Below are 25,914 nucleotides of genomic sequence, written 5' to 3' on the forward strand. Positions count from 1 at the left end.
AAACATCAAAGCCCACCCCCACACTGACACATTTCCTCCAACAAGGCCACACCTACTCCAACAATTACATCTCCTAATAGTGTCACTCTGTATGGGCCAAGTATTCAAACAGGGCCACCTATTCAGACCACCACAATGAGCTAAACTTTGGTTATGTTTTTTCTGCTAGGAGTTAATTTCCGTTGTGTGTGTGTGTGTGTGTGTGTGTGTGTGTGTGTGTCTGTCTGTCTGTCTGTCTCTGGCCCAGGTTCTTGAAGAACCGTCACAGTTGAGTATAGTATATTTGGTTTCTTAGGTGGTTTAGCTGAAGATGGATGGCCTTGCCACTCTTCCTTTGTAAATGTGTAAATGTGAGTCCCCTATGTTAATGCTATCCACACCAGCATTCTCGAGTCTGATGAAACTTTGGCTTATCTATATCTCCTGTCCAGGAGCACGGGGAAGTGATTGACTGTGTTCAGGAGCTGAGCCACTCTGTGCACAAGCTCTTTGGCCTGGCTTCTGCAGCTGTTGACAGATGTGCCAGATTCACCAATGGCCTGGGGACCTGTGGACTGCTGACAGCCCTGAAATCCCTCTTTGCCAAGTAAGACTGAGGGAGGTGGGCGGGACGGGGGGCACATTGGAGGGTCCTGTCTGTTCCAATGAAGAGTGTGTTCTGTGTTCCTGCTGTGAACCCTTGGGAAACACCTGGACCTGAGCCCAAGAGGATATCCTTAAGGATGCTCCACGGAACATCATTTGCATAGGTGGAGCACTGGAAGTTATCAATATGTCCATCCTTTGGGTTGTGACTAAATATATAATCTAGAATGTCAGGTGAGCTGTGTGTGGTGTCACACGATTTTAATCTCAGCACAGAGGCAGAGACTGGCAGATATCTGTGCATTTGAGGTCTGTGCAATCTGTGCAATCTGAGGTCAGTCAGATTGACATAGATTGAGGACAGTCAGGGCTATGTGGAGAGACCCTGTCTCAAAAAACAAAGACATAAACACACATACACAAGTACACACACACAAACAAATAAATTAGTAAAAATTTTAAAGTAAAATTACAAAGTGACATAAATAGCCTACTTATAAATAGCTACTTATGAAACACCATCCATCTGTCTGAAATGCCCCAAACAGACAAGGCTATAGAGAAACCCAGAGCAGGTTCCTGGTTACCTGGGAGAATCTAGGTGAGATGGAGGTGACTGTTACTGAAGGGGTCAGGGAGTCATCCGAGGCAGGGTGTGATTTGCATAATTGGGTTAAGTACCCAGTACCCCCAAAGTAAAACCAAACACTTGTTCCTGAAAGAAAAGAAAAAGGGGAAGTTTAATTCCATTTGGTCAGAAGAATGAGGAAGACATATGAGGCTGGGTCCTCTGACCCAAGCGAGTAGACATGCTCCAGTTTTTTGATCAAACCTGCCCCCATTTCTGTGTCCTTGATTCCATCCCTCTCCCCCACCACTTTCCTGCCCATCTTCACGGTTTTTGTTTTTTGTTTTATATGGAGGGTCTGACTTAGGCCTGCCAGTATATGCATGCATTTTGGGCCATTTACTGACACATGGGTAACGTTTTGGCTGCACCTCTGAAGAAAACTGGCTCTTCCCTGCCCCCCCACTCCCCCAGCCATCAGCTGTCATCAGTTTCTCAGCTAGGGGCAGCACTTCATAGCCCCTCCCCCAGCGGTGCTTGGATTTTGGCAGGCTTGATCTTGTGCAGGTGTCATGCATGCAGGTCACACAGCTCCTCTAAGTCCACGTGTGCAATGGTGCTGTTGCACCCAACACAGGCTGTTTTGCTACAGACACCCACTACCTCTGTCTCTTACAGTCTTTCCATCTCCTCCCTGATGATCTCTGGGTCTTGGGTGGGGGGTATTATAGCTGTTCATTTAGAGCTGAGCATCCCACAGTCTCTTATTCTGTACACATTGATTGGCTATTATCTGTACTAATTTCCATCTACAGTAAAAAGTTTCTCTGATGAGGATTGAGAGATGCACTATGGACATAAAGATGATAACTTAGAGGACAGTTTATTACTCTGTCCATTTAATTGACCTGTGATCTAGCCAGCCACAGATTTTTGCCTGTGGTAACAGTACAAGGCAGTACATGAGTATCATCTTGTTAATCAGGTCTTGTTAATCTAAGTCCACTTAGAAAGTGGCTGGTTGCTCCTGTAATATTCACTCAACTATTACATTAGTGGGCATATCTTGTTCTAGAGACCATACACTATCAGATCTAAAAAAAAAAACTGTTAGGTATGGATTGCAGTTATTTTGAGTTATTTGTCAGTGGAGTCCTATAGACTCCTCCAAACAATGCAGAGTATTACCATTGCTCTTGGTTACAGTTTTGCACTTGATAGTAAGACCCTGCTTCTGAAAACACCACATATTTGAGTCGTAGACCATGGAGAAACCAAGCCGGTTCCAGCGGGGAACTTTCAACCCCGCTGGAGCGCTTTCATAGTGCTGGAAGGTGCTATGCACAATACTTGGGGGTGTGGGGAGAAAAGTGATTGGCTCTCTCAGCAGCTGAGAACTCGGTGAGCTGCAGGTACACTGTTATGTTCTCCGAGGGCCTCCCTGTGGTAATTCACTCCTCCATGAAGCTGCCCTGCGTCTCCAGACTCCTTTACTGAATTGAACACTGTTTTGCTTAGCCTATTAGGGAGCTCTTGTCATTCCAGAAATACCAGGCTCGCCCCTGTGAGCCCAGTGTTTCTGGCTGTGGCCACAGCCTGCGCCCCGCCCTGGGCAGCTCTGGTAAGGCCGAAAGGGTTGGAGGTTTGTCAAAGGAACGCAGGTGTGCTTCTGAAAAGAGAGAAGCACTCTTGGTAAGCGTAGTGTTCGCTTACTCATTTTATCTTTTGGATTTTATTGTGTGTATGAATGTTGTGCCTGCATGTCTGTTTTAACACCGTGTGCTTGTCTGATATCCATGGAGGTCAGAAGGCAACACTACATCCCTGGAACTGGAGTCACAGATGGTTGTGAGCTGCCTCATAGGTGCGAGGAACAGAATCCAGGTCCTCTCAAGAGCAGCCAGTGCTTTTAATCACTGAGCCAAGGTTCCAGGTGCTCCCAACCTGCCTCTTTTTTTTTTTTTTTTTTAAACCTCTCTTTTGTCTGACCACCATCAGGATTTTCTGGGTGGAAAGTTTATTTATTTACTTTTTGAGATCTATTCTGTAAGATAATAGAAACAATGCTTTTAGACATAGTTCTCCCCAAATATATATAAAATGTACAAAATATAAAAATATGCTCCCCTTCTATCAGCTTTCAGTCCTTTTCACAAAAGTAGCATGTTGGGACACTTGTTTTTGGTTTTCTAATTGTTGGCAAATACGTAAGACCTTGTCAGCTTTTAAAATATTATCTGTTACCCCTCTGCCATGAAAATGAGGTCTTGAGCTTTTAGGGCATTTTCTTTCTCTAGTCCTTACCCCTCTAAGCAGTGATCAGATTTTCTTTTCTTCTGTTGTTTTTATGATTTCAAAATAATTCGTATTTGCCTTAAAATTTACCGTCTACAAAAGTATGTGAGGCAATGAGGTCACTGTCTCTAGAATTTCAATATTACCAACATCGCTGAGTTTTTAAATGGAGTGGAAGCTAATTTTATCAGGGTTCAGGTGGGTGAGCTCCTGCTGTCAGGGGAGAGGAGGGCTTGGGGCAGGGTTGGGAGGATGGGGCAGAATGAATGGCCTGACTTGAGCTCTGGCCCTGCATGCTACTGCAGCCCATAATGAGCCCATGGAAAAGTGGCTTCACAGCCATGGCAGCAAGGGTGCTGGAGCTGGATCAACCAGCGCTCAGCCTCCTGGCACCTAGGAGCCAGGATTGTGTGCTGGTCGCTGCTCTTCTCTGAGTTTCAGTGTCTTCGCTTTGAGTAAACTGAAGCAGTGATTATTAAGGAACTATTGTTGATGTCCCTAACAGTGAGAAACTCTGGTGCTAGACACCTGAACACCTGAAGCTCTATGTTATGAAAGGGCATTAAAGAATATATATATATATATATATATATATATATATATATATATATATATTAATATATATTAATTTCCTGCCTGCTCAGCATCCCAGGGGCTGCCATGGAAACTGTAGCCTGTTCTTGGCACATTTGTCATAGTTGCTGGCTGCCGACTGTTTAATTTCTCTCAACTGAAGCGGTTATGTCCCTAATTTTTACTGCAGTTTGCTCCTGAGGCCTTCGCTCTCTGTGGAATTGTGGTCTCCCATCTTTCCCAGCTAAGCCTGGGAGGTATTCGTGAAGGGGGTTGAGTGGTTGTGCAGTGTTTAGGTTGTGGTGTCTCTGGGTCAGCTCTTCCACTCACAAAGTGAATGAATGCCCTTTCTCTTCCATACACAGCTTCCTTGTCAGGCCCAGGTACCACACTCTGCTGTCCTCTGAGGGCTGTTGGTTTAGGGAGGGAGGGAGGTAGGTTAGATCTTTTGTGATGTGCAGATGCTGTAAACATGCTTGACTTCCAGAGGACACAGCCCCCCCTCTGTCCTCCTCCTGAGGATATAGGGAGGAAATTTACATCCTTAAAAACATGCCTCACCAGGAGCTTTCATCTCATGCTTTTCAGAGAATTTATACTATTTTATTTGTAAGGTGATACAGAAGACATCATTAAATCCATTTTAGAGATGGGAAAACTGAATATACCGAGGCCCCTGCCCAGAGCTGTAGTGCATGAGTGTCGCTCATCTGGGAACTGTTCCCAGCCTCTCTTTCTGCCTGGACCATAGCTGGTTGCTGGCGGTGTAGTAATGAGCTAGACCCTGTTCTGTAGAGCTGATAGTTACAACAGCAGCATAGCCCCAAACAGACACTAAGTAAGCCATTTAGTCCCAGCATGGAAGTGCGGTGAGGGAAGCAGTGTGTGCCATGAGCACCATCAGAGCCGCCTGTGAAGGTCCCCACCTGGAGTCCAACTGCGCTCCTGTGCTTCCTACCACTGAGCTTAAAAAATCTTCTTGCCGTGACTAGTACCCTGGATGCCAGTGACTGCATTACACAGCACACAGTGTGGCCGTGTGCTCTGTTTCTGAAGAGGCTCCTGTGCTGGGATGAGGGGTCACTTAGCATCGTTCTCTTACCTGGTTGGCCGGTGGACCCCACCTGGTGGCCGTCCCCTCCTTCCTCCTCCCAAGCATCCCTTGAAGCTGCCCTGACCCTTATTAAATGGCTTGGAGAGTTTAGTCAGGGGTTCCTAAGTGCTCTTACTCCGTGACAGAAGCCTTGAAGGACACTCGCAAGGCCCGTAGTTTGTCCACAGCTGGGGCATCCCAGCTGTCCTCAGCTGTCATTTTCCTCCTCCCCCCAGGTATGTTTCCCATTTCACCAATGCTCTCCAGTCAATTCGAAAGAAGTGCAAACTGGATGATATTCCTCCCAGCTCCCTTTTTCAGGAAGATTGGACTGCTTTTCAGAACTCTGTCAGGTAACATGGGTGTTTCTGTGTAAGTATGCACCAAATGCAGCAAGCAAACTTGGCCATAAAATGGTCTGTAAGATACGTGTTATTTATGAGGTGTTCCTTTCTCTCTCTCTCTCTCTCTCTCTCTCTCTCTCTCTCTCTCTCTTTCAGTGCCTTTGTCTGTCTGTCTGTTTGTTTTTGAGGCAGGATCTCTTTTTATAGTCCTGGCTGTCCTGGAACTTGCTATGTAGACACAATTGGCCTAGATCATAGCTATAGACCTGCCACTGCCTCCTGATCCCACCCCTGCTGGGATCAGAGGTGTGTGTGATCCTGGCTTATTGCCTTTTTAAAGCCAGCACCTAAACTCAAGCAGCCAGTAAACAAAAAACCCAACCACTTGCCGACCACAAAGTACCAAAAATATTCCTGTAGCTTGTAAAATATTGTATTAAATTTAAAAAGATTTATTTATTTTTATTTTCTGTGTATGTTTTATCTCTGTGTATGACTGTGCATTATATGCATGCAGTACCATAGGAGGCCAGAAGAGGGTATCAGATCCACTGGAACCAGAGTTAAATGGTTCTGAGCCACCACATGGGCACTGGGAACTGGACTTTTATCCTCTGCAAGAACAGCAAGGGCTCTTAATCACTGAACCATCTCTCCACCTGCTGTGAAAAAATTTTAAAAATTCTTTACAAATTCCTTTTCTTCTTTAATAAAAAACTCTTTTACATTTGGTATCCCCAGAGCTAAGTGTACAGCTGTATTTGGTAGAGTACAGCTGAACTGCCCTGTCCTGTTTGGGGTCTAAGAACCACAGCACTTCCTCATATGGAATGTCTTTAGAAAGGATCCCTGAGGAGTTGAGTGGCAGGCATTGAGCCTGTTGTCAATAGCTGCACTCTGAGGAGCTCATGTGACTTTTGGGCCACCAGTGTTATCAGTAGGGTCTTGTGTTCAGCTGAAAAGTCTACGACCCACAGACACCACTCACCCTCGTAGCATTTACAAGAATTTTGGATTAGTTGCCAACACGTAAAGCAAATTGAACACAATCCAGAACTCTTGAGTTGCCTTCAAAGTTCAAAGCTGTGGCTCAACTTGGAGTTGTCTGCGTCTTCAGAGAAAATGCATGGCAGCTGAAGTGGGCCCTGACTGGCCCACTTCATCTACTTCTATGTCTTGGCTGAACTTTGGCCCCGATTCCTGTGTGTGTCATATGGTAACATCATGGTATGCATTGTGATGCCAGAGCTCAGAGAGCCACTGAAGTTTGCCAGGGTGAGCCCAGGGTCACCAGGCTCTTCTTGGGCCACCGTCTCATAGCCTCTGTGCTGGGCTGTGTTTATGGACTGTGGTGCTTAACTGTATCCCTCTCCAGGAGGTATCCTGCGCAGGCCGCTCTGGTGCACCTGAGGCGAGTGGAATATTTTTACTTTCTCATAAACCTTTCTCATGATGGAATGCCCAGATACCCTGGTGATGACAGGCACTTTCAGAGAGAGTTAAAAGTTAACTAGGCTTGAGATGTTTTGAATCTTTGGATCTGTCCCAACATAATGGGTTTGATATAGAAGGACCACGGCTGGCATAATATTACTTCAGAATGCAAAAGTTATGAAATGCAGATATGGCAGTCACTCAGGCTTATCCCAGAGGCAGATGGGTTGATCATCATCTGCCTTTCATGTGTGAGAGGGAGACAGTTTCCTATGCAAATGGTAGCTGTCTAGTAGGTATTGAGTAATAAATACATTTCGCTTTCAAATTTTAAACACTGAGTACTTCTAGGCCATTTTCTTAGCTTTAAAACCCAGATTTCGAAAGTGTAAAACTGCTTGCGGTACCGTTGGGTAGGGTTGTGACTAATGGCGGGAGCGGTAGTGATATGAAGGGCACCAGCAGGAGGAACTTGTTCCTGACAGTCACTGTATTTGATGAAGCGTTCCGGGGAGGCAGGCACAGGTCTGCACTCTCCCCGGAACCCAGTGCCAGCAGAAGGAGCAAATAGTTGAAATTTTTATGAATGAGCCTGTTTGTCCTGTAGACGCCAGCCTGCCGGATGGCACTTGAGCTTGCAGTTCTCTGTGTTCTGTTTAGGATCATTGCCACCTGTGGAGAGCTCTTGCGCCAGTGTGGGGACTTCGAGCAGCAGCTAGCGAACAGGTAGGAGGCGGCGCCCTTCTTCTCCTTGCCCTCCATTCCCTGGGATTCTCGGCTGGGAGGTGTTCGATCCAGCACATGGACCAAATCTAAAAGCCAAAGGCTGGAGGACTGTGCCTAGAGAGAAGGTGTCATTACTGTCATCAGCAAACATTTATTGAACACCTAAAGGGGCAGGGCTCACCCTACTTGGCAGCAGCCACATAAATCTGGTTAGATCCGGAGGCGCCGGGCTAGATGAGGTAATAGTACTCGTTGTCTCCCAATTATGCGTGGGTTAGGCTTCTACTTATGGTCAGTCATTGGGCTCAAAATAAATTTCCCCATAGAGAGCATGTTACAAGTGGTGACTAAGGCCCCGGACCAGCCCAGAGGATAGAAATGAACCCAGGCAGCCTGCAGTCTGGGTCCTGGGGTAGAATTCTGGGCTGTCAAGGGGTGGCAATCAAAGGAGAATTTTGGGGTCTTCTCTAAGAAAAATCTAATCTACCCTCCCATCTCTCCTCTAATACTGCCAGGGCTTTTTATGCGATCGAGGCTTGCCCCATTCAGACAGTTCCCTGCCAAGCTTCCCGGTTTCCTCGTTCCTTCATCCTGCAGGAATTAAAAAGCCTGGTGTGGGGGTGGTTGTTGTTTGACAGTTACCCAAAGAGTGTGTTAGACAGGTCCCTACTATGTTATAGGCCCAGGCTGGCCTAGAGCTCACTGTAGAGACCAGGCTAACCTGGAGCACACAGAGATCCACTTGCCTCTACCTCCTAAGTGCTGGGGTTGGGATTAAAAGTATATGCCACCATGCCCAGCTCAGAGGGGTATTTATTTTAGTTTTGTTGTCATCTAAGTCATCAGAATATGTTGTTCTCACACTTCCCTTTGTCAGAGTGTTCTGGGTACCGTTAGACATCTCTTCTCTTCAGGGCATAGTAATTTTCCTACGCTTTAGCCTTCCAGAGGATCAGGAAGGCTCTGGGTATGGAGGTGAATGAGAACTGGATGACTGTGGTGTGAGCTTCTGGCTGCAGTTTGCAGCCTAGAGCAAAGCTGAAAGGCTGGCTGTGCTTCAGTGAGAGACCACACAGCCTCTGCAAGAGGTGATGTCATCCTGGAAGCACTGAGCCTGGGGACAGTCACCATCTGTGTTCCCATCTGGGCCACAGCTTGGTGTGTGGCAGCCACCCTGTAAAGCTTATCTTATCTCCCCATCTGTCTCACCTTAGAACCCGGACTCTTAAGAGCACCACTCCCCAGGGGCGGGCACAGGGCAAGGCAGAGCGGCCACTCTGGATAAGACTGACATCGGCTGTCACTCTTAAGATCTCTTTGCAAAAGGCTATGTTCTGTGTAAATCAGAGCTGCGTGTCACTTCCTGGCCTAGGTGACTTCAGGGAGATGCAGGGAGATTGCTGTGGCTTCTCTGTACCTCCCTGGTGCTCTCCACCCTCCTTTAGAACACCTGGCACAGACAGCCCCGGTACTGATGGTTCTGTTTATGATGCTTTGGCTACATGCTGGTACAGACAGGAAAATACATATTTCAAATTTTGGTCTTTCCTAAACTAGCCTTGTTCAGGCTATGAGCCTTTCTCACAATGTAGGGCTGCTCTGGCAGCCAGCCAACATCTCGTAGTCAGTTACCCCTCTATTGTTGCTAAGCTAGAAGCCCAGAAGGTTAAGGACTTTAGGATATGCTCAACTTAAGAGGGTTTATTGGGTCTCAGCCCCTTTGTAAGTCTAGGAGCACCTGCATTTTTAAGGTCCTCGTAGGATAATTCAAATGGTTAGTCAGGCTTCAGGAATTCAGTGTAAATGTACAGGCTTCGATGGCCGAGGAGAGAAATAGCTTGAGTGTCTTGAAGGGAAATGAAATGAGGAAATAGGTGAAATTATACCATTCCCTCCTCGGTGCACACTTGCTGCATTCTCCAGGTACATTGGTACATGTTGGCCCCTTCCTTCATCTCTGAGCTTGAGAGTTAGGACCGATTAGCTCTTGAGTATCCCCAGCTGGGCCACAGAGGCCATTACAGTGATGGGAAGTCAAGCGTTCATTTCACTGAGGGCCAAGTCATCACTAGTTGTTGAAGTCGTCTAGTGATGTCTGTGGTGGTGAGGCCAAGAACAGACACTGGTCTCTGGAGTTGGAATTGTGCTCATCTGGACACTTTAACCTACAGTCTTGGCTACAGAAAGCCTTTCTAGCGTGCCTTGTTTTCTTTAGCGTGGATGCCAAGCTCCCTATGTACAGGCCCTGATCCTTCACAAACAGCTACTGAACCCCTCTCATGTGCCAGGCACTGTGCTGGGTGCTAGGGTTAGGCGTTCTGTCTGCTCTATCTTGTAGGAGACACGAGAAAACCTGTGATAGGTGCCATGCAGAGACAAGAGGCTGCCAGCAGCCCCTGAGGAGAGGGGAGCCCAGGGACCTCCTGAGGGACACACACAGCAGGGAGAGTGTTTCAGAGAATGACCTGTGAGGCGGGGGTGGGGTGGGGTGGGGGGGGCAGTAGGTGAGCAGAGGCAATGTGAGGCTGTGAGGGATGGCCCTGACTACCAGGCTTCCGCATGGTTAAGTTTTATCCTGGGGAGTTGAGGCTGTTCCTGGAAAAACAAAAACAAAACCAAAATCAGATTTGGCTCTCAGAAAGACTGATCTGTTAGCTCAGGTGGATGAAGCCACTTGTCACATGCCAACACTGCATACCACACTGATGTCCTGAGAGCCCTAGACTATGCCCCTCTCCATGTCCACGAGGCAGGCCATTACCAGCTGGCAAAGAGCACGCCCCGCACAAGACAGTTAACAGCCCTGGACAAACTGAAGCCCAAACTAAAATCCCACACTTGGGATTAAAACAAAAACATATTTACATAACATAACTGAGACCAAAACTTCCTGAGTGCTGGGATTTCAGGTATACACCACCCTGCCTGGCTCAGGGGCCTGTTTTTAAATCAACAGGTGGCTCGACTTGTCCAGAGTAATTGCTCTCATAAGAAGTATTCAAGAGGGAGGGTAAAGGAGTTAGCTGCATTTGGGGTTGTCACCGTGCCTTTTCTTTTCCTACAATTCTGTGCACCTTTGGGTGTGGAGGCTGCGTGGGCGAGGGAGGAGACTGTTTCCAGCGGCAGCTCTTGTCTTATAGAGACTCAGCTCCGCAGCAGCACTGCAGGTGGATTAGCACCGAGAAGCTTCCTGACGCATTTCTCTTTCTTGAAGACCCTGTCAAGTGCCAGCTTCTCTTAGTAGCTCTTCCCGTAGCATCTAAGCCACAAAAGTAAACCCTGTGGTGTGCCAGTGAATGCCAGCACCGTAGTGCAGTGTGTGGAGAAGGTATGTGCCGAGGGTAAATAGATGTGCAGTCAGCCAGGGGCTCCCCAGCCATTTGACTCCTCTACAACGTGATGCCCATGGAGTGAGGAAATGAGCGGTGTCCCAGATGGCTGACTAAGTGCCGCCCTTGGCCAGGCTATCTGCCACAGCAGCAAGATGGTGTCTTTTGGTGGTGTAAGTGTGAAATAGGGTTAAAGTTGATTTTGAATGTGAACCCTGGTTTCTTGTGTGCACCTGAGGCCCAGCTCATCCCTAAATGAAGAAGGACATCTTCTTTTCTGGACAGAGCAGATCTTAATTCTGTCTGCCTCATGAAGGTGTCCTCTGAAAGGGAAGCTCAGCACAGCCGGCTCAGGGTACAGTGCTCACCACTTTCCTTTCAGGATCCTGTCCACGGCGGGCAAGTATCTGTCTGACTCCTACAGCCCTCGGAGCCTGGCAGGTTTTCAGGACAGCATCTTGACAGACAAGAAGAGCCCTGCCAAGAACCCATGGCAGGAATATAATTACCTCCAGAAAGATAACCCTGCTGAATATGCCAGTTTAATGGAAATACTTTATACCCTCAAGGTATGAGACCAGACCAGCGGCATTCTTACAAATGAAAGCTTTCCCTTGTCACTCACTCTTCCCTGGTGCCAGGTTTTCTGGCTCCGTTTGTAGCCCTGCCATCATCTCTGTCTCCTGTATGTGAGGCTTTAAGGAGTTGGGTTGGAACTGGCTGAGTAGAGCTATGGGAGTTGAGTGGACGGGTCTTTTTATGGATGAAAACCAGTCTTGAGAATTGCCCATTTGCCTAGCTTACTGTATCTCAGTTCAGAGATAAACTTGTCTATGAGACTGTGGCAGTGGGAGTCCCTGGTCCTTATGTAGCAACTGTCCCTTTTATGAGTGGCAGCCAGGGACCGGATGTGCACTGTCTGCAGTTAGTAAACCTGTATAAGGAAGACCCCCTTGTGTGGGGAGGGTCCCCTCCTGGCTAGTCTTCGTCGCCTTCATCTTCTTTGAAGCTGACCTTGGCTTTGAGCTTTAGGCCCTTTGGATCCAGGGCCAAGAGGACTTCCAGCAAATGGAATGACTCACCTAGCTTCCAGGCATGGCCCACGGGATGGTAAGAGGACCAGGACATCTGGCTCAGAACGCTCCCCACTGGAGATGCATTCTGATGCCACCAGATATGGTCCACAGCTCTCCTGATGAGCACAGTGCTCTGGCGGTGACCTGTGCACTGAGGCCCTCCTGTTGCTTCCCCAGAGGCTCCCCATCCTTGGCCCACCACTGGCTATATCTGAGTTTGACAAACACACTTTCTTAAAGCAATTCTGTAAGCTCATTCATCCATGCTCCTGAGATTAAGTTAAACCAACTCTGTTTATCTTTATTGCTAATCTGATTTATGTCTGTTGTAATCGGCCCATTTGCAATCACAAGAACTAAGGTTACATTTTCCATCCCTGTATTTTCTCAGGCTCTGTGGATTCCCAGGACTCACACAGGTTGTACATGCTCTGGCTTTCAGCCAAGGGTAGCTGACCTGACCTCTATGGGAATCAGAGCTCTGTCCGTCACTCTTGTTTATATGTGAGGCCATGGATCTTTTTCCCTCCTCCTCAGTCCCCAAGGGGTGGTCACAAGTTGGATTTTCCTAAACTGCTAATCCATAAACTCATGTTGGGAGAAACGCATCAGAGTCACCTGGAAAGTGACGTCAGCCCTCATGGGTTCAGTGTTTTGGAACTTGTGAATCTGTCAGATAACCTTTTCCCAGGAAGGGCATAGTCAGGTTTGGGGACCACTGTTGTAAAAGGCATTCACTGTGTTCCACTTAGTGATCTTTCAGTGCTTCTAACTCGCTGACGACCTTGTTTAGGGCTTAACTGCCTTTGCCTTTCCTGCGTCAGGAAAAGGGGTCCAGTAACCACAACCTGCTGTCTGCATCACGAACAGCCCTGACGCGGCTAAACCAGCAGGCCCACCAGCTGGCTTTCGACTCCGTCTTCCTGCGCATCAAACAGCAGCTGCTGCTCATTTCCAGGATGGATGTGAGTTCCCACTGACTGCAATGTCTGTACTCCCTGGTTTCACATAGTCTCAGCCCGTGCCAGGATCTTCTCCCCGCCTTCCAGGAGATGCAGGAGCAAACAGTTTTGCCACTGAGGGCGGCCCAGTCACTTGGTCATTTCAGTCTCCAGCTTGGCATGAGTTTCTTACCTTAATTGTAGTTACTCAGATGCTACATTGAGAGGCCGTTTCATAAGATGATGATGATAATGATAGTGGTTCTTATTTGAGACAGGGTCTTACTACATAGCCCGGGCTGGCCTGAATCTCACCATCCCCCTTACCTCAGCCCCCAAGTGCTGTGATTATAGGCGTGTGCTGTCACACCTGGCTTTCCGAAGGTTATTATTGCTTGTTAGCATTCCTGTTGGTGGGGCCTTTCCCACATTTTCAGGATGCTGTGTGCTGCTCTGATGCCCTGGTTCCCTGATGTTGGGTTGCTCTCCTGCCAGAGGCAACAGTTGTGGTTCTTGAGCAGGAGCATGCATGTGCCTTGATTCATTGTTTTGGAGGGGGCTCTGCGGCTTTGGCTTGCTCACTGGCTCTCTGCTCCCCTGGCTGGCCTTGAAGTCATGACCCTCTCTGCCTTAATTGGGCTGTGCTGCCATTGCAGGCCACACACCCCATGGTGCTGCTACTGTCTTTTCTGATATCTTCCTGTCTGCCTGTTTCAGAGTCATCTCCCTGCCCTTACCTCATGCCCTCTTCCCTTCTCTGCTTGTCCCAGTTGCCTTTGGAGGAGCTGCCCAGCAGTCACATCTTGTCCACTTGCCCCATCTGTCCTTGGTTCTGATCCCATTGCTCTCCCTTTGGGTTGCTGGCCAGGGCACCCTGGTCTTGTCAGCTTCTCAGTCTGCTTAGGTTCTGGAAGGTAATTGTTTTGGGAAAGATCCAGCTATGTGCTTTCTTCCAGGGTACACACAGATCCTTTAAGGAAATGGCAGGAACTTGAATGGTATAATTTCAAGGCCTTGGTTTTCTGCTGTCCTCTAGAAAGTGTGTGAAAAGCCCTATAGCCTTGGTTAAGTCTCAGCTGCTCTCTGGGTCTGAGAATCTCTGTCCATAAATCGACTGTGTTCGCCTGCATGGTTTTGGTGTTCGTTCCACTCTGGGACTTTGATTTTCACCCCACAAGATTCTGTGATGTCGACTCTAGTCGGAGTTTGTCCTTCTAACACTGCAGAGGTGATGCAGCGGAGATGATGGGAAGGCCATCTGGAACTGGAGTTACAGATGGCTATGAGCCACGGCGTGTGTGCTGGGAGCTAAACATGGCCTATGTTCTTAGCGTTTTATTTTATCATAGTTTAAGATGTTGGCCTTACTTCACCAGTGGTTGGTCTTAGTCCCACACTGAAATGGGCTCCCACCTGCCTTTTCGCCTCCGTTTCTGTATACCAGAGTTTCTTATTGTGACTCCTAGCCCAGTTGCTGGAATCCCCACTTCTTGTTGAGGCTTTACCACGGTGCTGGTACACTGGGTAGAACAAGGTAGCTTCAGGGATTAGAAGGAGTTGTGTGGGAGACTGCGTCCAGCACACAATGAAAGGGCAAACACTTAGGCCTTGAGGATTTGAAAATAAAACCCTGGTCATTGAATGTTTGCTGGTAAATTGTTTTGCCCCTTTGTATTTTAAGACTATTAACCAACACTATATTCAATTCAGAATAAATTATTGACGTTTACCTGTATTACCTGCTGACAGATTAATAGAAAAGCCCCTTTGAAGGGCAGTTTAAGTAAATCTTGAACAATTAAGAAATAACCTCCACCATTTCCGCCTTGCCCTCTTCAAGTGAGCCTTGTTTGCCTGCTCTCCAAGTCCTTCCCACCTCAGGCCATTCCCTCTTGACCCTTTTCCAGACTTCCCCCCCTCCCTTCTGTGCCTGACTCTGTTCTCTTGAGGCTCTCTCTGCTTCCTCTGAGATGCCTGGCTCAGGCCTCCAACTCATAGCACTTGCACTCTTGATGGATGATGATGACAATGGTCTTTGCTGTGTCATTCCTCACCCCTGTCCTGCCCCATAGTGTCACTTCTGGGCTTTCCACTTCCTGACTGCTGCCTGGTTCAGGTCTCTACCATCTCTGAAATGTTTTTCACTCCATTGCCTACTCCCAGTCTCCCTCAGGGTGTTTGCTGGATGCAGTTTTACAGGGCACTGTTCTGATATCACTTTTAGCCTTTCCATGGCTCCCCAGGGCCAGTCTGAGAACCTGCTTTATTTTATTTTATATATCTATTTATTTATTTACTTTTTGAGACAAGTTCTTATTATATAGCCCTGACTGGCCTGGAACTCATTATGTAGACCAGGCTCACCTTAGACTCATAGAGACCTGCCTCTTGAGTGCTGGGATTCAAGGTGTATACCACTGTGTCTACCTTTGAGAGTCTGCTTCTTGTTTGTTTGTTTAAAGATTTTAAAATTTATTTTACATATGTGAGTGCTCTATCTGCATGTACACCTGCGTGCCAGAAGAGGAGAACAGGGCCACCATATGATTGAATTGAACTCAGGACCTCTGGAAGAGCAGACAGTGTTTTTAACCACTGAACCATTTTCCAGCCCTGAGAGTCTGCTTTTAAAGACTTTTTATTACAGGAATCCTTACACATGCAGAGTAGGGGGTGTGTGTGGAAAGCTCATTCTGTTGCTACAGTGACCAGCTCTGGAGCATGCAGCTTCATCTGAAGGGCTCTAGGAAGAACATTTCTTGTTCTTATTCTTGTTCTTGTTCTTCTCATTATTGTGTGTATGAGAGGGATGGCTGTGTAAGGGCAGCCACATGTATGCTACAGCCTGTATGTTGAGGTCAGAGAACAACTTTGTGGAGTCAGTTCTTTCCTTCCACCTTTACGTGAGTTCCAGGGATCAGACTTAGGCCATCAGGCTTGGGTAGAAAGCACTTGACTGGCTGAGCCATCTCTCTGGGCCCCCTAGAACAATTTCTCAGTATCACTCATCTGCATTCTGATTTTCAGTTATTTTATAAATGCCACTATTTGGATAAGGAGCCAGGATCCTGCATAGTGAAACTGTCTTCCATTTCTCTTCAACTGTATGTCTCTCTCCCTCCCTCCCTTTCTCTTTTTGCTCTTTCCCTTCCTTTCTGTCCTCTCCTGCCCACCCCACCTTTCCCAGAAAGCTACTTGTTTAATATGGTGTCTCTTCCTAGGCTGGTATGAGAGCTATTCATTCTCTTTCCATCCTCACTTCCGCAACTTCACATTTGCCTACATCCTGTGGCTGCTCCCTTCCCTAAGCTCTTGCACCTCACACAGCCCTCAGTGCCAGCCCATCTCTGTGCACACACAAGAGAGGGCAGAAAATAGGCTGAGAGGATGTGGTAGGGAGGGAGTGGTTTTCTAGCCATCTTGCTCCTTCAGTAGCTTCTGAGAACAAGGACAAAGACTAGTATGAGAAAGTGAACATTATGGGAACTAGGTAAGTGCCTTAGACAGTGTTCCATTGCTAGGAAGAGACACCATGACCAAGGCAACTGTTAGAAAAGGTTTCACAGGGGGTTGCTTATAGTTTACTCCATTATCATCATGGCAGGAAGTATGGGGGTATGCAGTCAGGCATAGTGCTGGAGTGGAAGGTGAGAGCTTTATATCTGATCCACAGGCAGCAAGCGAAGAGCCGCTGGACTGGCATGGGCTTTTGAAACCTCAAAATCCACCCACAATGGCACACTTTCTCTAACAAGACCACACTTTCTAATACTTCTAATTCTTCTCAAGCAGTTTACCGACTAGTGACTAAATATGCCAATCTATGAACCTGTGGGGGCCATTCTCACTTCAACTACGACAATAAGTGTGTGGGGGTGGAGTGTTCCCTTAAAGTGGATTTGGAGCAAAGGATGTAGGAATATTGATAGAGCATTTTCCTAGTGTTCTTGAAGCTTTGTGTTCAACCCCCAGCACTACATGGTTCTGTATTTACAGTCCAAGTACTTGGGAGGTCAAGCAAGAGGATCAGGAGTTCAGGGTCATCCTTGACTACATGGTGAATTTAAGGCTTGCCTGGGATTTATGAGACCCCCATCTCAAACAAACAAACAAACAAATAAAACAAAATGGATGGGAGTTAGTTGGGGTGGGTGGGATATTTGAATAAAAAGATTCTCAAACAAGCACAAGGAATGTAGAAAACAGAAAGGGATAAGACAATGCCAGGAAGAAAAAAGAAACAGAGACTAGATGGAGTTGGCATTTAGACACAGAGGCTTGCTAAAGCTTAGCCTGGGCCAAGAGCCCCAGGGTAGCTTTGTCGTTCCATTCCAGGAATGCTACTTAAAGGATCAAGCAACCAGATCGGCACCAGGTGGCTGCGACCTCCAGGGTTACTCCTGGAGGCCAGCCAGAGAGGTCCTTGTTCTCCAGGCTGGAATCAAGAAGCTGGGTTTCTCGGAAAAGTGTGCCAAGATGAGGCCGTGCGCGCATGTGTGCTGTTGGGAGACATGCTTACGGGTTGTCAGGAAGCTCGTGCAACAGTGTCCAGGTGGCTCCACTTCAAACAGCAAGAGCTGCCTGGGGTGCTGAGGCTGTCCCCTCACAGAGGACCACCAGAGAGATAGAGGACAGTTTTTCAGGTTTTGCCCAAGCCCTGGGTCATCCTAGACATACATGGAGAAGGCAACACATCCTCACTTGAGTCAGAGTGGTTTTGGTGAGTGGGTGTGGGTTCTGTGCAGTACAGGCTTATGGGGCCTCCCTCCCAAGAGGAGCAGCCTTCTGTATCCTCTGAGAAAGAGCAGAGATTCCCATCCACTTCAGAATTCCGAAGGCCAAAGTTCGTGTTCGGCACCTCTTTGCATGGCGACCCATGCATATAAGCACAGACTAAGGAGTACCTAACTCATCTCATGTTCCTAATGAGACAAGAAGAAGCTATCAGTGTCCATCAGTGCACCTTTGTAGGCTGGGAGTTGGAAGTTTGCACCTTCTGGTGGACTTCCAGGACATTCAAAGAGATGTCCCTGGCCTGCTGAGTGGCGTCAGGCCCCCAGGCCAGCCCTGCCAATGGATGACTCTTTCAGAAAGGGCCATGCTGGCCTCTGTGTGCTATCACAGTGTACCTTCTAGGGCTGCCTGGTAGCCTGTTTCTAATTGCTTCCTCCTGTCCCCTCCCAGAGCTGGAACACAGCTGGCATTGGAGAAACCCTGACAGACGATCTGCCTGCCTTCAGCCTCACGCCTCTGGAGTACATCAGCAATGTAAGAGCTCTTGGGTGCACTCCAAGGCGGCCTGTGCATTTCACAGCTCGCCTTGTCTTCTGATTCCCTTCTGGAAGTCATCAACTGGTCTGTGCCATGTGGACCTGGTTTGGGATACTCTTCATTCAGGTCTGGCAAACCCTAGTTATTCCAGGTGCTAAGACACTGTGGCACCTGCCCTCCTCTTCCAGTGTGGCCCCCTAAGGGTATCCGAACTGAGTCCACTCAGAAATCAAGGAACGGTGGCCAAATTAGTTTCTGTTCTTCTATATTTACCTTAAAACACAAACAGCTGTGAATCGTAATGGAAGGAAGTGCTTGAAATGGGCACAGTTGGGCTCACATGTCTGTCTTGCCCACTGTGACAGATGCTGTGTTAGCTGTGGGCTTGCCCCCAGTGTCTTACAGCTTTCCCTTTTATGGGTCTGCGTCAGCCAAGAAGGCTCTGCCATCTTTGTTTGCTAGCGTGTGAAAATTACGATGTGATTTTCTCTCTAGACTGTAGTTATAAATGGCAACTTCCAAACATAGTGTCTTCTTTCTCCAGGCTAAGCTATCTTACAGGGAGAGAAAAAGAACCAGGTGCAAGTCCAAGTGACAGGACTTGGGCACCCTTGCTGACATTAGCACCCGAGTGGACTTTGTCTGTGACAGTAATGAGAACTCAGCTTTACACAGTGTTTTCAGTCTTGCGAGGCCTTTGGTGCTCGCTGCCTCATTGAAGGAGATGGTGCTGGATGCATTTCAGAACACTGCAGCCGCTGCTGAGAAGGATGGGTCTGCAGGGTGGAGCAAGGCTCTATTGGTGTGCGTGTGTGCGTGTGTGAAAGGGAGTGTGCATGTGGAGGCCGGCTAGCCACCTTGTTTTTGAGGCAGTCTCTCACTGAGACCTTTAGCTCCCTGATTCAGCTAGTCTGGCTGGCTAACAGGCCCCAGGGATCCACCTGTCTGTTTCCTCAGCCCTGGGATTACAGGCATGCCCCACCACACCTGGATTTTCACACGGGTGCTGGGGAAGAACTTGGGTTCTCCCTCAGGCTTGAGCATCAGTGCCTGCCTGGCTGAGCTCTCCCCAGCCCCTTAGTGCTTGTTTCTGAGCTGTTGCCATAAATAGTATCACCTCACTCATACTGGTGCTCCTCCAAGGTTTAGCAGTTTTGCCTCTCAGAAATGAACTCGGCGAGTCATTGCCTAGGTGGGTCAATGTCTGAAAGTGCTTTCTTTTGTTGCAGATTGGCCAGTACCTCATGTCCCTGCCCCTGAATCTTGAGCCGTTTGTGACTCAAGAGGACTCCGCATTAGAGCTGGCCTTGCATGCTGGGAAGCTGCCATTCCCTCCTGAGCAAGGTGAGAGCACCAGAAAGCCCTAGCGCCCGCTGTCCAGGGAGCAGTGGGTGCCTGCCGTATGGGGCCATCTTCAACACCTCGTCAGCTGTAAACCTCTCCAAACTCCCAGTGATGTAGTTGTCAAATACAGAGCAGGAAACCTGCACTGGCGGCTCATGCCTATAATCCCAGCAAGTGGGAGGCCACAGTCACGGTCCCAGCATGGCACCTGTCTTATGCATTGCCTCTTTGCTCCCTTAGCACCCACCTCTGCCTTTACTTTGAGGCTCTCATCTCTCTAGGGTCCCCTGCAGAAGTCTTGGCATCTGTGGCTTGATTTGTTTCCCAGGCTTATAGGGACTTGGGTAGCTGCACCAGACTGACTTCTCCTTGTCCCTGGTCAGTGCCAGTGGACCCACAGGTTCCCCATTCTGTTTCCCACTGAGCCCACCAGCTCCCTGGCACCTGAGGGCTTGTAGTACTTACTGGGAGCCGGGATACTCTGAGCAGGAGCAGATTTTGTATTTCTCTATAACCTCTCTCCTTCAGGGGATGAACTTCCTGAGTTGGACAACATGGCTGACAACTGGCTGGGCTCCATTGCCAGGGCCACCATGCAGACCTATTGCGATGTGATCCTCCAGATCCCAGAGCTGACCCCACACTCCACCAAGCAGCTGGCTACAGACATTGGTAAGTGTTTTGGGCCTGCAGGAGGAGAGGAGAGAAGCTGTTGCAAGTTTGACTTCCCTCTTCGTCTTCAGGAATATCACCCCAAACGCCTCCCAACTTTAATTCTGGAGTTGACTAGCTATGGAGATGGAGAACCATTAAGGGGCTTCAGTGAGAGGCATTGGAGTGATCGAGGCAGCCTGGCCCTGCCTGGGCTTCTGCTCATGAACATAGTAATTACTAAACTAACTAACGTTTATAGAGTGCTCACTGCATACCAGGCATATCAGGCACTGAAGCCGGCGTGCGCCCACGGTGTTACGCAATCCTGTAGGGAGGTGATGTTGCACGACAAGGCTGGCCGCATGCTAGGCTCCTCTGTGGTCCCCTTCAGAATGCTGTCCTGCCCCAGGTCAGAGGGCATGGCTTCCCCACTCCCACTGGAGAGAGGGTGGAGGAGCCTTAACAATCAGCTCCCTGGACACTCATCCCAGCTGTCACCCAGGTGACCACGGGGCTGAGCCAGGTCCCACTTCTGTTTGTTTTGCTAATGAAGAACTAGAAGCAAATGAGTCCTTAGGGTTCCAGAGAGGTTGGTGATGGGCCCAGCCTACAGTCCAGCTGCCTGGATTCCCTCGCTCCTCATTTCAGTCTGCCTTCGGCTCTTCCCAGAGGCACTGCCACCTTTCAGTGGTTTTTCTGGGCACGAGCATTCAGAAATGGATAAGGAAATTCAGACGCCTTTTGGTATACCCAGCTGGTATAAGTGAGAGCATGGAGCTGCTGCCTGGGACGGGGCGGTGGTGGTGGAGGGCATGAGGTGCTGGGATTGCCCCTGGACTTCAGTGGTCCGTGTCTCCTTCCCTCCCTGCTTACTCAGCATGGCTTGAGCACCTACTGTGTGCCAGCCATGGTGCTAAGGAATGGCCCACAGCAGGGATTAGTATTTCTTTGCCTGTTGACCATAAGGAAGTGAGGTTAAGGGCTGAGAGGTGCCTGTGGCAAAGGAGTGTGAGCGTTCACGTAACAACGCTGCTGGCCCAACCCAAGGTCATGGCAGATGAGGGCCTCCTGGTTTTACTATTGAGCTGGGCCTGAAGAAGACCCAGGGAAGAGCCTGGCCTGACCTGGAGCTCAGGACTAGACAGAGGTGGGCCCTGGTAGAATCAGAGGGTCAGGATGTCCAGGGGTGGCCTGAGTGGTGCTGCCCCCTCCAGGCCTTCTGAGTGGAAAGAGGGGGAAGGAGGCATGTGCAGTGACCCTTCCAACACAACAGACACTTTTAAGGCCTCTGTCCTATCTCACCTCTGTCCCTGCTGCCTGGTGGGCACTGACCATGGGCAGCGCTGGTAAAGGGTGGCGCTCCTGGCTGCAGCTGGATGTTTTCCAGTCTGAGAGCGCCGCTCAGGCTGTTAGAGTCCAGGACTGCTTCTCAGAATGACTGACCCCTGTCTGTCTGTCTCTCTCTTGAGACAGGATCTCACTGTGTAGCCCTTGCTGGCCTGGAACTCACACTGTAGGCAGGCTGTCCTTGAACTCACAGAGCTCCACCTACCTCCGCCTCTTGAGTGCTAAAGATGTATGCCATCTTGCCCAACTAGGTCTCTCTTCCCCATCATGCTCCATTTGATCTGGGTTTGGGCTGGTGAACCTGCATTAACTAGTTCTCAGGGGTGAGCTGGGGACTGGAGCCTGCATGATAGCAGGCCATCACCTCTGGCACCAGCCTTGTGCCCAGTGTGAGGTTCCCAAGGGTAGGCTTTGGTTGTTCGGCCCACGTTTCCCACCTCCTTTGCTTTGCCACACGCTGGAGAACATGCTGGGGATGGGCCGTGGGGGAGGCCAGCTACCTTTTACACTGGTGTTAGAGGAGGAGGGGAGCGGAAGGTGGCAATGCCAGCTGATTCTTCATTAAGTTAGAATTCCAGGGCCGGGCTCATACCCACAGTTCAGTTAAACCCTGTTGGAGAAGGGTCCCCCAGCCCCCCACTGAAGGCCTGCCTGCAGGAGGAGCAAGGGAGCACCCAGCATTTGGGGAGGCTGTGGGCCCCCATATTCTGCACTGCTGAACCTGTCTCCTCCTCACCCACAGACTATCTGATCAACGTGATGGATGCGCTGGGACTGCAGCCATCACGCACTCTCCAGAACATTGTGATGCTCTTGAAGGCCAAGCCCGAGGAGTACAGACAGGTCAGCAAAGGCCTGCCCCGCCGACTCGCAGCCACAGTGGCTGCCATGCGTGGCGTCAACTACTGACCAGTTCTGCAAAGAGGATCCAGGGCGGGGTCAGGACCTGTGTCTCTCAGAATGGATTAATTCTCAGCGTCTGTCAATGCTGTGGCAGGGTGCAAGGAGTTTTTCTCTTCTTCTTCTTCTTTTTTTGTTATAACCAAGAAAAGAAGGTTATAAGCCAGGCATGGTGGTGCATGTCTGTAATCCCTTGGAAAACAGAGGCAGGAGGATTGCTGCCTGGGCTAGAGTGAAACCCAGTCTCTATAAAGGAAAGGCTGTAAATGAGAAGTAATGTACTATTTATCAGAGAGAACTTTAAAGATGATCTTAAGGAAGAACTGTGTCTTAAAAGTGGGTTTAATAAACACTGTGAAATGGGCAAAGGGTGTTTACTTCTTCTCTGGTGATGTCTGAGTGCTCAGGCACTGAACAGGGCCTGGGAACGCTGAGGTAGATAGGGCTGTGAAGGAGGCCCTGGCTTCTCCAGTGTGGAGGGATTAGTGAGCAGGTAGACAGGAAGGCGGAGGCACAGGTGCTAGGAAGAGGCAGCCAGGTGGGAGGAGGTGGGCAGCAGAGAGCAAGAGGGCATCCCTTTCAGGAAGGACAGAGCAAGTGCAGAGGCCAAATGCAACCAGGGTGGCTGGAGAGAAAGGCAGTGGGCATTTATGTTACAGAGGAACGGGGCAAATCATACAGGACCTTACAGGCTGTGGTGAGAATTTTGGCTTCACTTTCCCCTTTTTATTTTATTTATTTTATCTTACTATCCAGGATTATGCAGATTTCATCCCCTCTCTCCCTTTTATCTTTTTGGTTTATCGCATCAGTACTTGTCAAGGTGGTGTTTGGCTTATATGTAACAGAAAATAACATTGCCTGGGTGATTCGAGCCGAGAAGAATTAATTTTTCAATAACGAGAAGTCAGAGGGTGGAGACTACAAGAGCTGACTTAGGGCCAGAACAGAATAGGGACCTTTGCCAGTGCTCACGGCAGGTGACCTGGGCAGTGTGACTGTCACACTGTTGCAGGGGCAGACCCTGAGAGGTTTGGAGACATGGCGCTCCCTTCTGCCAGGCGATCAGCAGTGTGCCACCAGCCCATGCTGACTTCTAGGCCATATTGACCATTTCTTGGTCAGAAGGTATATCCCTAGCTGCAAGGGATGCTGGGAGAGTGGGGAGGGGGGAACAGGACCTGCTTCAGTGTTTCTTAACTTAGCCCTCTCAACATTTTGAGTCAAGTAACTTTGCTGGCAAACCATTCCTTACCTTAGCCTGGCTTCTACCAGCTACCAGGAGCATAGCTCTTCACCGGGACAACCAAAACTGTCTGCAAGGGTTCCCAGAAGAGCAAGTCCCATAGGGAAACAATGGTTAGTGTAGCCAGGATTGGCTGAGCCAATGGCTACCCTAAACAAAGCTGGTTATTTATTTTTTGTGACCCTGGAGATCTAATCACAGCCTCATGAATGACAGGCAAGCACTCCCCCTGAGCTATGTCCCAGCCCTTTTTGTTTTAGTTTGAGGAGATGTCTTACAAAGTTGCCCAGGCTGATCCAAACTTGCTTTGTAACTCAGAGAATCCCTAGACTTGTGGTTCTCCTTCCTCGGCCTCTCGGAGCTGGCTGCGCTATAAGGTCTGCCTTCTTTACCCCGTGACCAGTGCTAGCCTCAAACTCAACACCTTCCTGCCTCAGCCTCCCAGGGGCATTCACAGCCATGTCTGGCCACAGTTGGTAAGGAAGGTGGGAACAGTAACAGTGCCTCTGAAAGGGCTGCTTGTTAGAAATAAGGTTATCCAGGGTCCCAAGGGGGAAGCTTTACTTCTTGCTGGGCTCTCTCATAGAAGCCTACCACAGCCCCGGGAGGCACAGGCTGTTATCTCTAATCAAGAGAGGCTCAGGGACTTTCCAGGCCTAGCAGCTGCTCTGTGGCAAGCTGGGGTTTAGAGCAAGTCTAGTGACCATGGTATCCTGGCACTCTTAACCCGGCGCCAGGCTGCCCTCTTTGCACGCCGTGCGGGAGGTGCGTGACCCCGGTGACGCATGCTCTGGGAGGCACACAGCGTGGGGACACTTAATCCCAGCAGGTCAGCCTGCTTGTGCCACCCTGTAGAGTGGTGCGCCACACCCACGAGGCCACCAGGGCTAGCATCTCACCGAGACTGCCCTTACATCTTGAGAACTAGTTTGGCCAGCATGGACAACAGTATCAGCTGGGACCTTGCCCTGAGAAAAAGACTTTGGTTTCTCAAGGGTTCATCACAGACTCCAGAGTCAGACCCGGAAGAAGTGACAGCTGGAAGCATGGAAGGTCACAGGGACTGCTGGTAGGGCACGCTTGTGGTGGCTGGAGGCCTTGAAGGATTAGACTTCAGAAGGCCGCTGGCCATTGGATGCAAGACTTCGCTGCATGACCTTGGGAAAGTCACTTTCAGGGTCATGCAGCATGATGACCTTGGGAGTGATGGTCCCAATATGGTTCCCAACTCTTACTTAGACCACCCAAAGAGCCATTGAGACACAGTGGGGGCAATGACACGTGACAAGTTTCTGTTCATTGTTCAGAGTGTTCAGCATGTTAGCCTCACTTCCCTTTTGGAGAGGAAGTGGAAGTCAGACTGTCTTGGGTGATATGAGTCCCCTGAACCTGGAACCAGTGCTAAAAAGGGTCATGGTGTCGCTGGTAGCCGTAGCACAATACTCTTCTAGGCCGTGCACAGGGAGGCTGGACTGCCAGGTCAGGGCTACGATAATAATGGGACCCTTGACACCATCATCCTGGAACCTGACCCTAACCATCCCCTGAGAGTGAGGACAGCAAACCAGTTGCTATGTGGTTTTTGTCAAGCACATCTGCCCATGCCTCCAAAGGGCCTGTGAGCAGAATCTTCTGGAGTCAGTAGCTTCCCTTTCTCCCTCCACGGATTCTCCTAGGACATCCAGTTGGTGTTTTACATCACTAGCCACAGCATGGGCTATGTGAGACACTGTCTCAAAAAACCAACAAGGGCTGGAGAGATGGCTCAGCAGTTAAAAGCAGGGTTGCTTTTACAGAGGGCCTGGGTTTGATTCCCACAACCTATACGGCAGCTCACACTGTCCATGCCTCTAGTTCTAGAGGCCCTCTTCTGGCCCCTGAGGGTATTCTGTATACATGGCACACAGACATTCATACAGCCAAAATACTCATACACATAAAATGCACCCCCTGACCCCAATCCTAACAAACAGTTTATTTAGCTCAAGGTTCTGGAGGCTGGTAAATCTCCAGTGAAGGGTAAGCATTATCATGACATGGGCAGGGACATCCCATGGTGAGCTTTCTCTCCCTTCTGAAGACACTAATGCAGGTCCCCGAGATGGCTCAGGAGGCAAAGAGGCTTGCTGCAAACCATGTGGTGGAAGAGAGAACTCAGTGCTGCAAGTTATCCTCTGACCTCCACGTG

General features: G+C 49.2%; 1 protein-coding gene across 1 annotated transcript in view; it reads left to right on the forward strand.

Moving 5' to 3' along the window:
* Positions 1-22,848, forward strand: part of Cog7 (component of oligomeric golgi complex 7) — a 54,754-nt gene extending 31,906 nt beyond the window's left edge. Inside the window, exons 9-17 of the mRNA XM_021640640.2 lie at positions 432-586; positions 5,351-5,467; positions 7,553-7,618; positions 11,330-11,516; positions 12,848-12,988; positions 18,149-18,232; positions 19,465-19,579; positions 20,108-20,251; positions 22,323-22,848. Coding sequence (XP_021496315.1) covers positions 432-586; positions 5,351-5,467; positions 7,553-7,618; positions 11,330-11,516; positions 12,848-12,988; positions 18,149-18,232; positions 19,465-19,579; positions 20,108-20,251; positions 22,323-22,489 — 1,176 coding nt within the window. The 3' untranslated portion in view covers positions 22,490-22,848. The remainder of the gene's footprint in view (positions 1-431; positions 587-5,350; positions 5,468-7,552; positions 7,619-11,329; positions 11,517-12,847; positions 12,989-18,148; positions 18,233-19,464; positions 19,580-20,107; positions 20,252-22,322) is intronic.
* The last annotated feature ends 3,066 nt before the right edge of the window (positions 22,849-25,914 follow it).

This window comes from Meriones unguiculatus, chromosome 14 (assembly GCF_030254825.1).
Source record: "Meriones unguiculatus strain TT.TT164.6M chromosome 14, Bangor_MerUng_6.1, whole genome shotgun sequence".
In the NCBI taxonomy this organism is placed as follows: Eukaryota; Metazoa; Chordata; class Mammalia; order Rodentia; family Muridae; genus Meriones; species Meriones unguiculatus.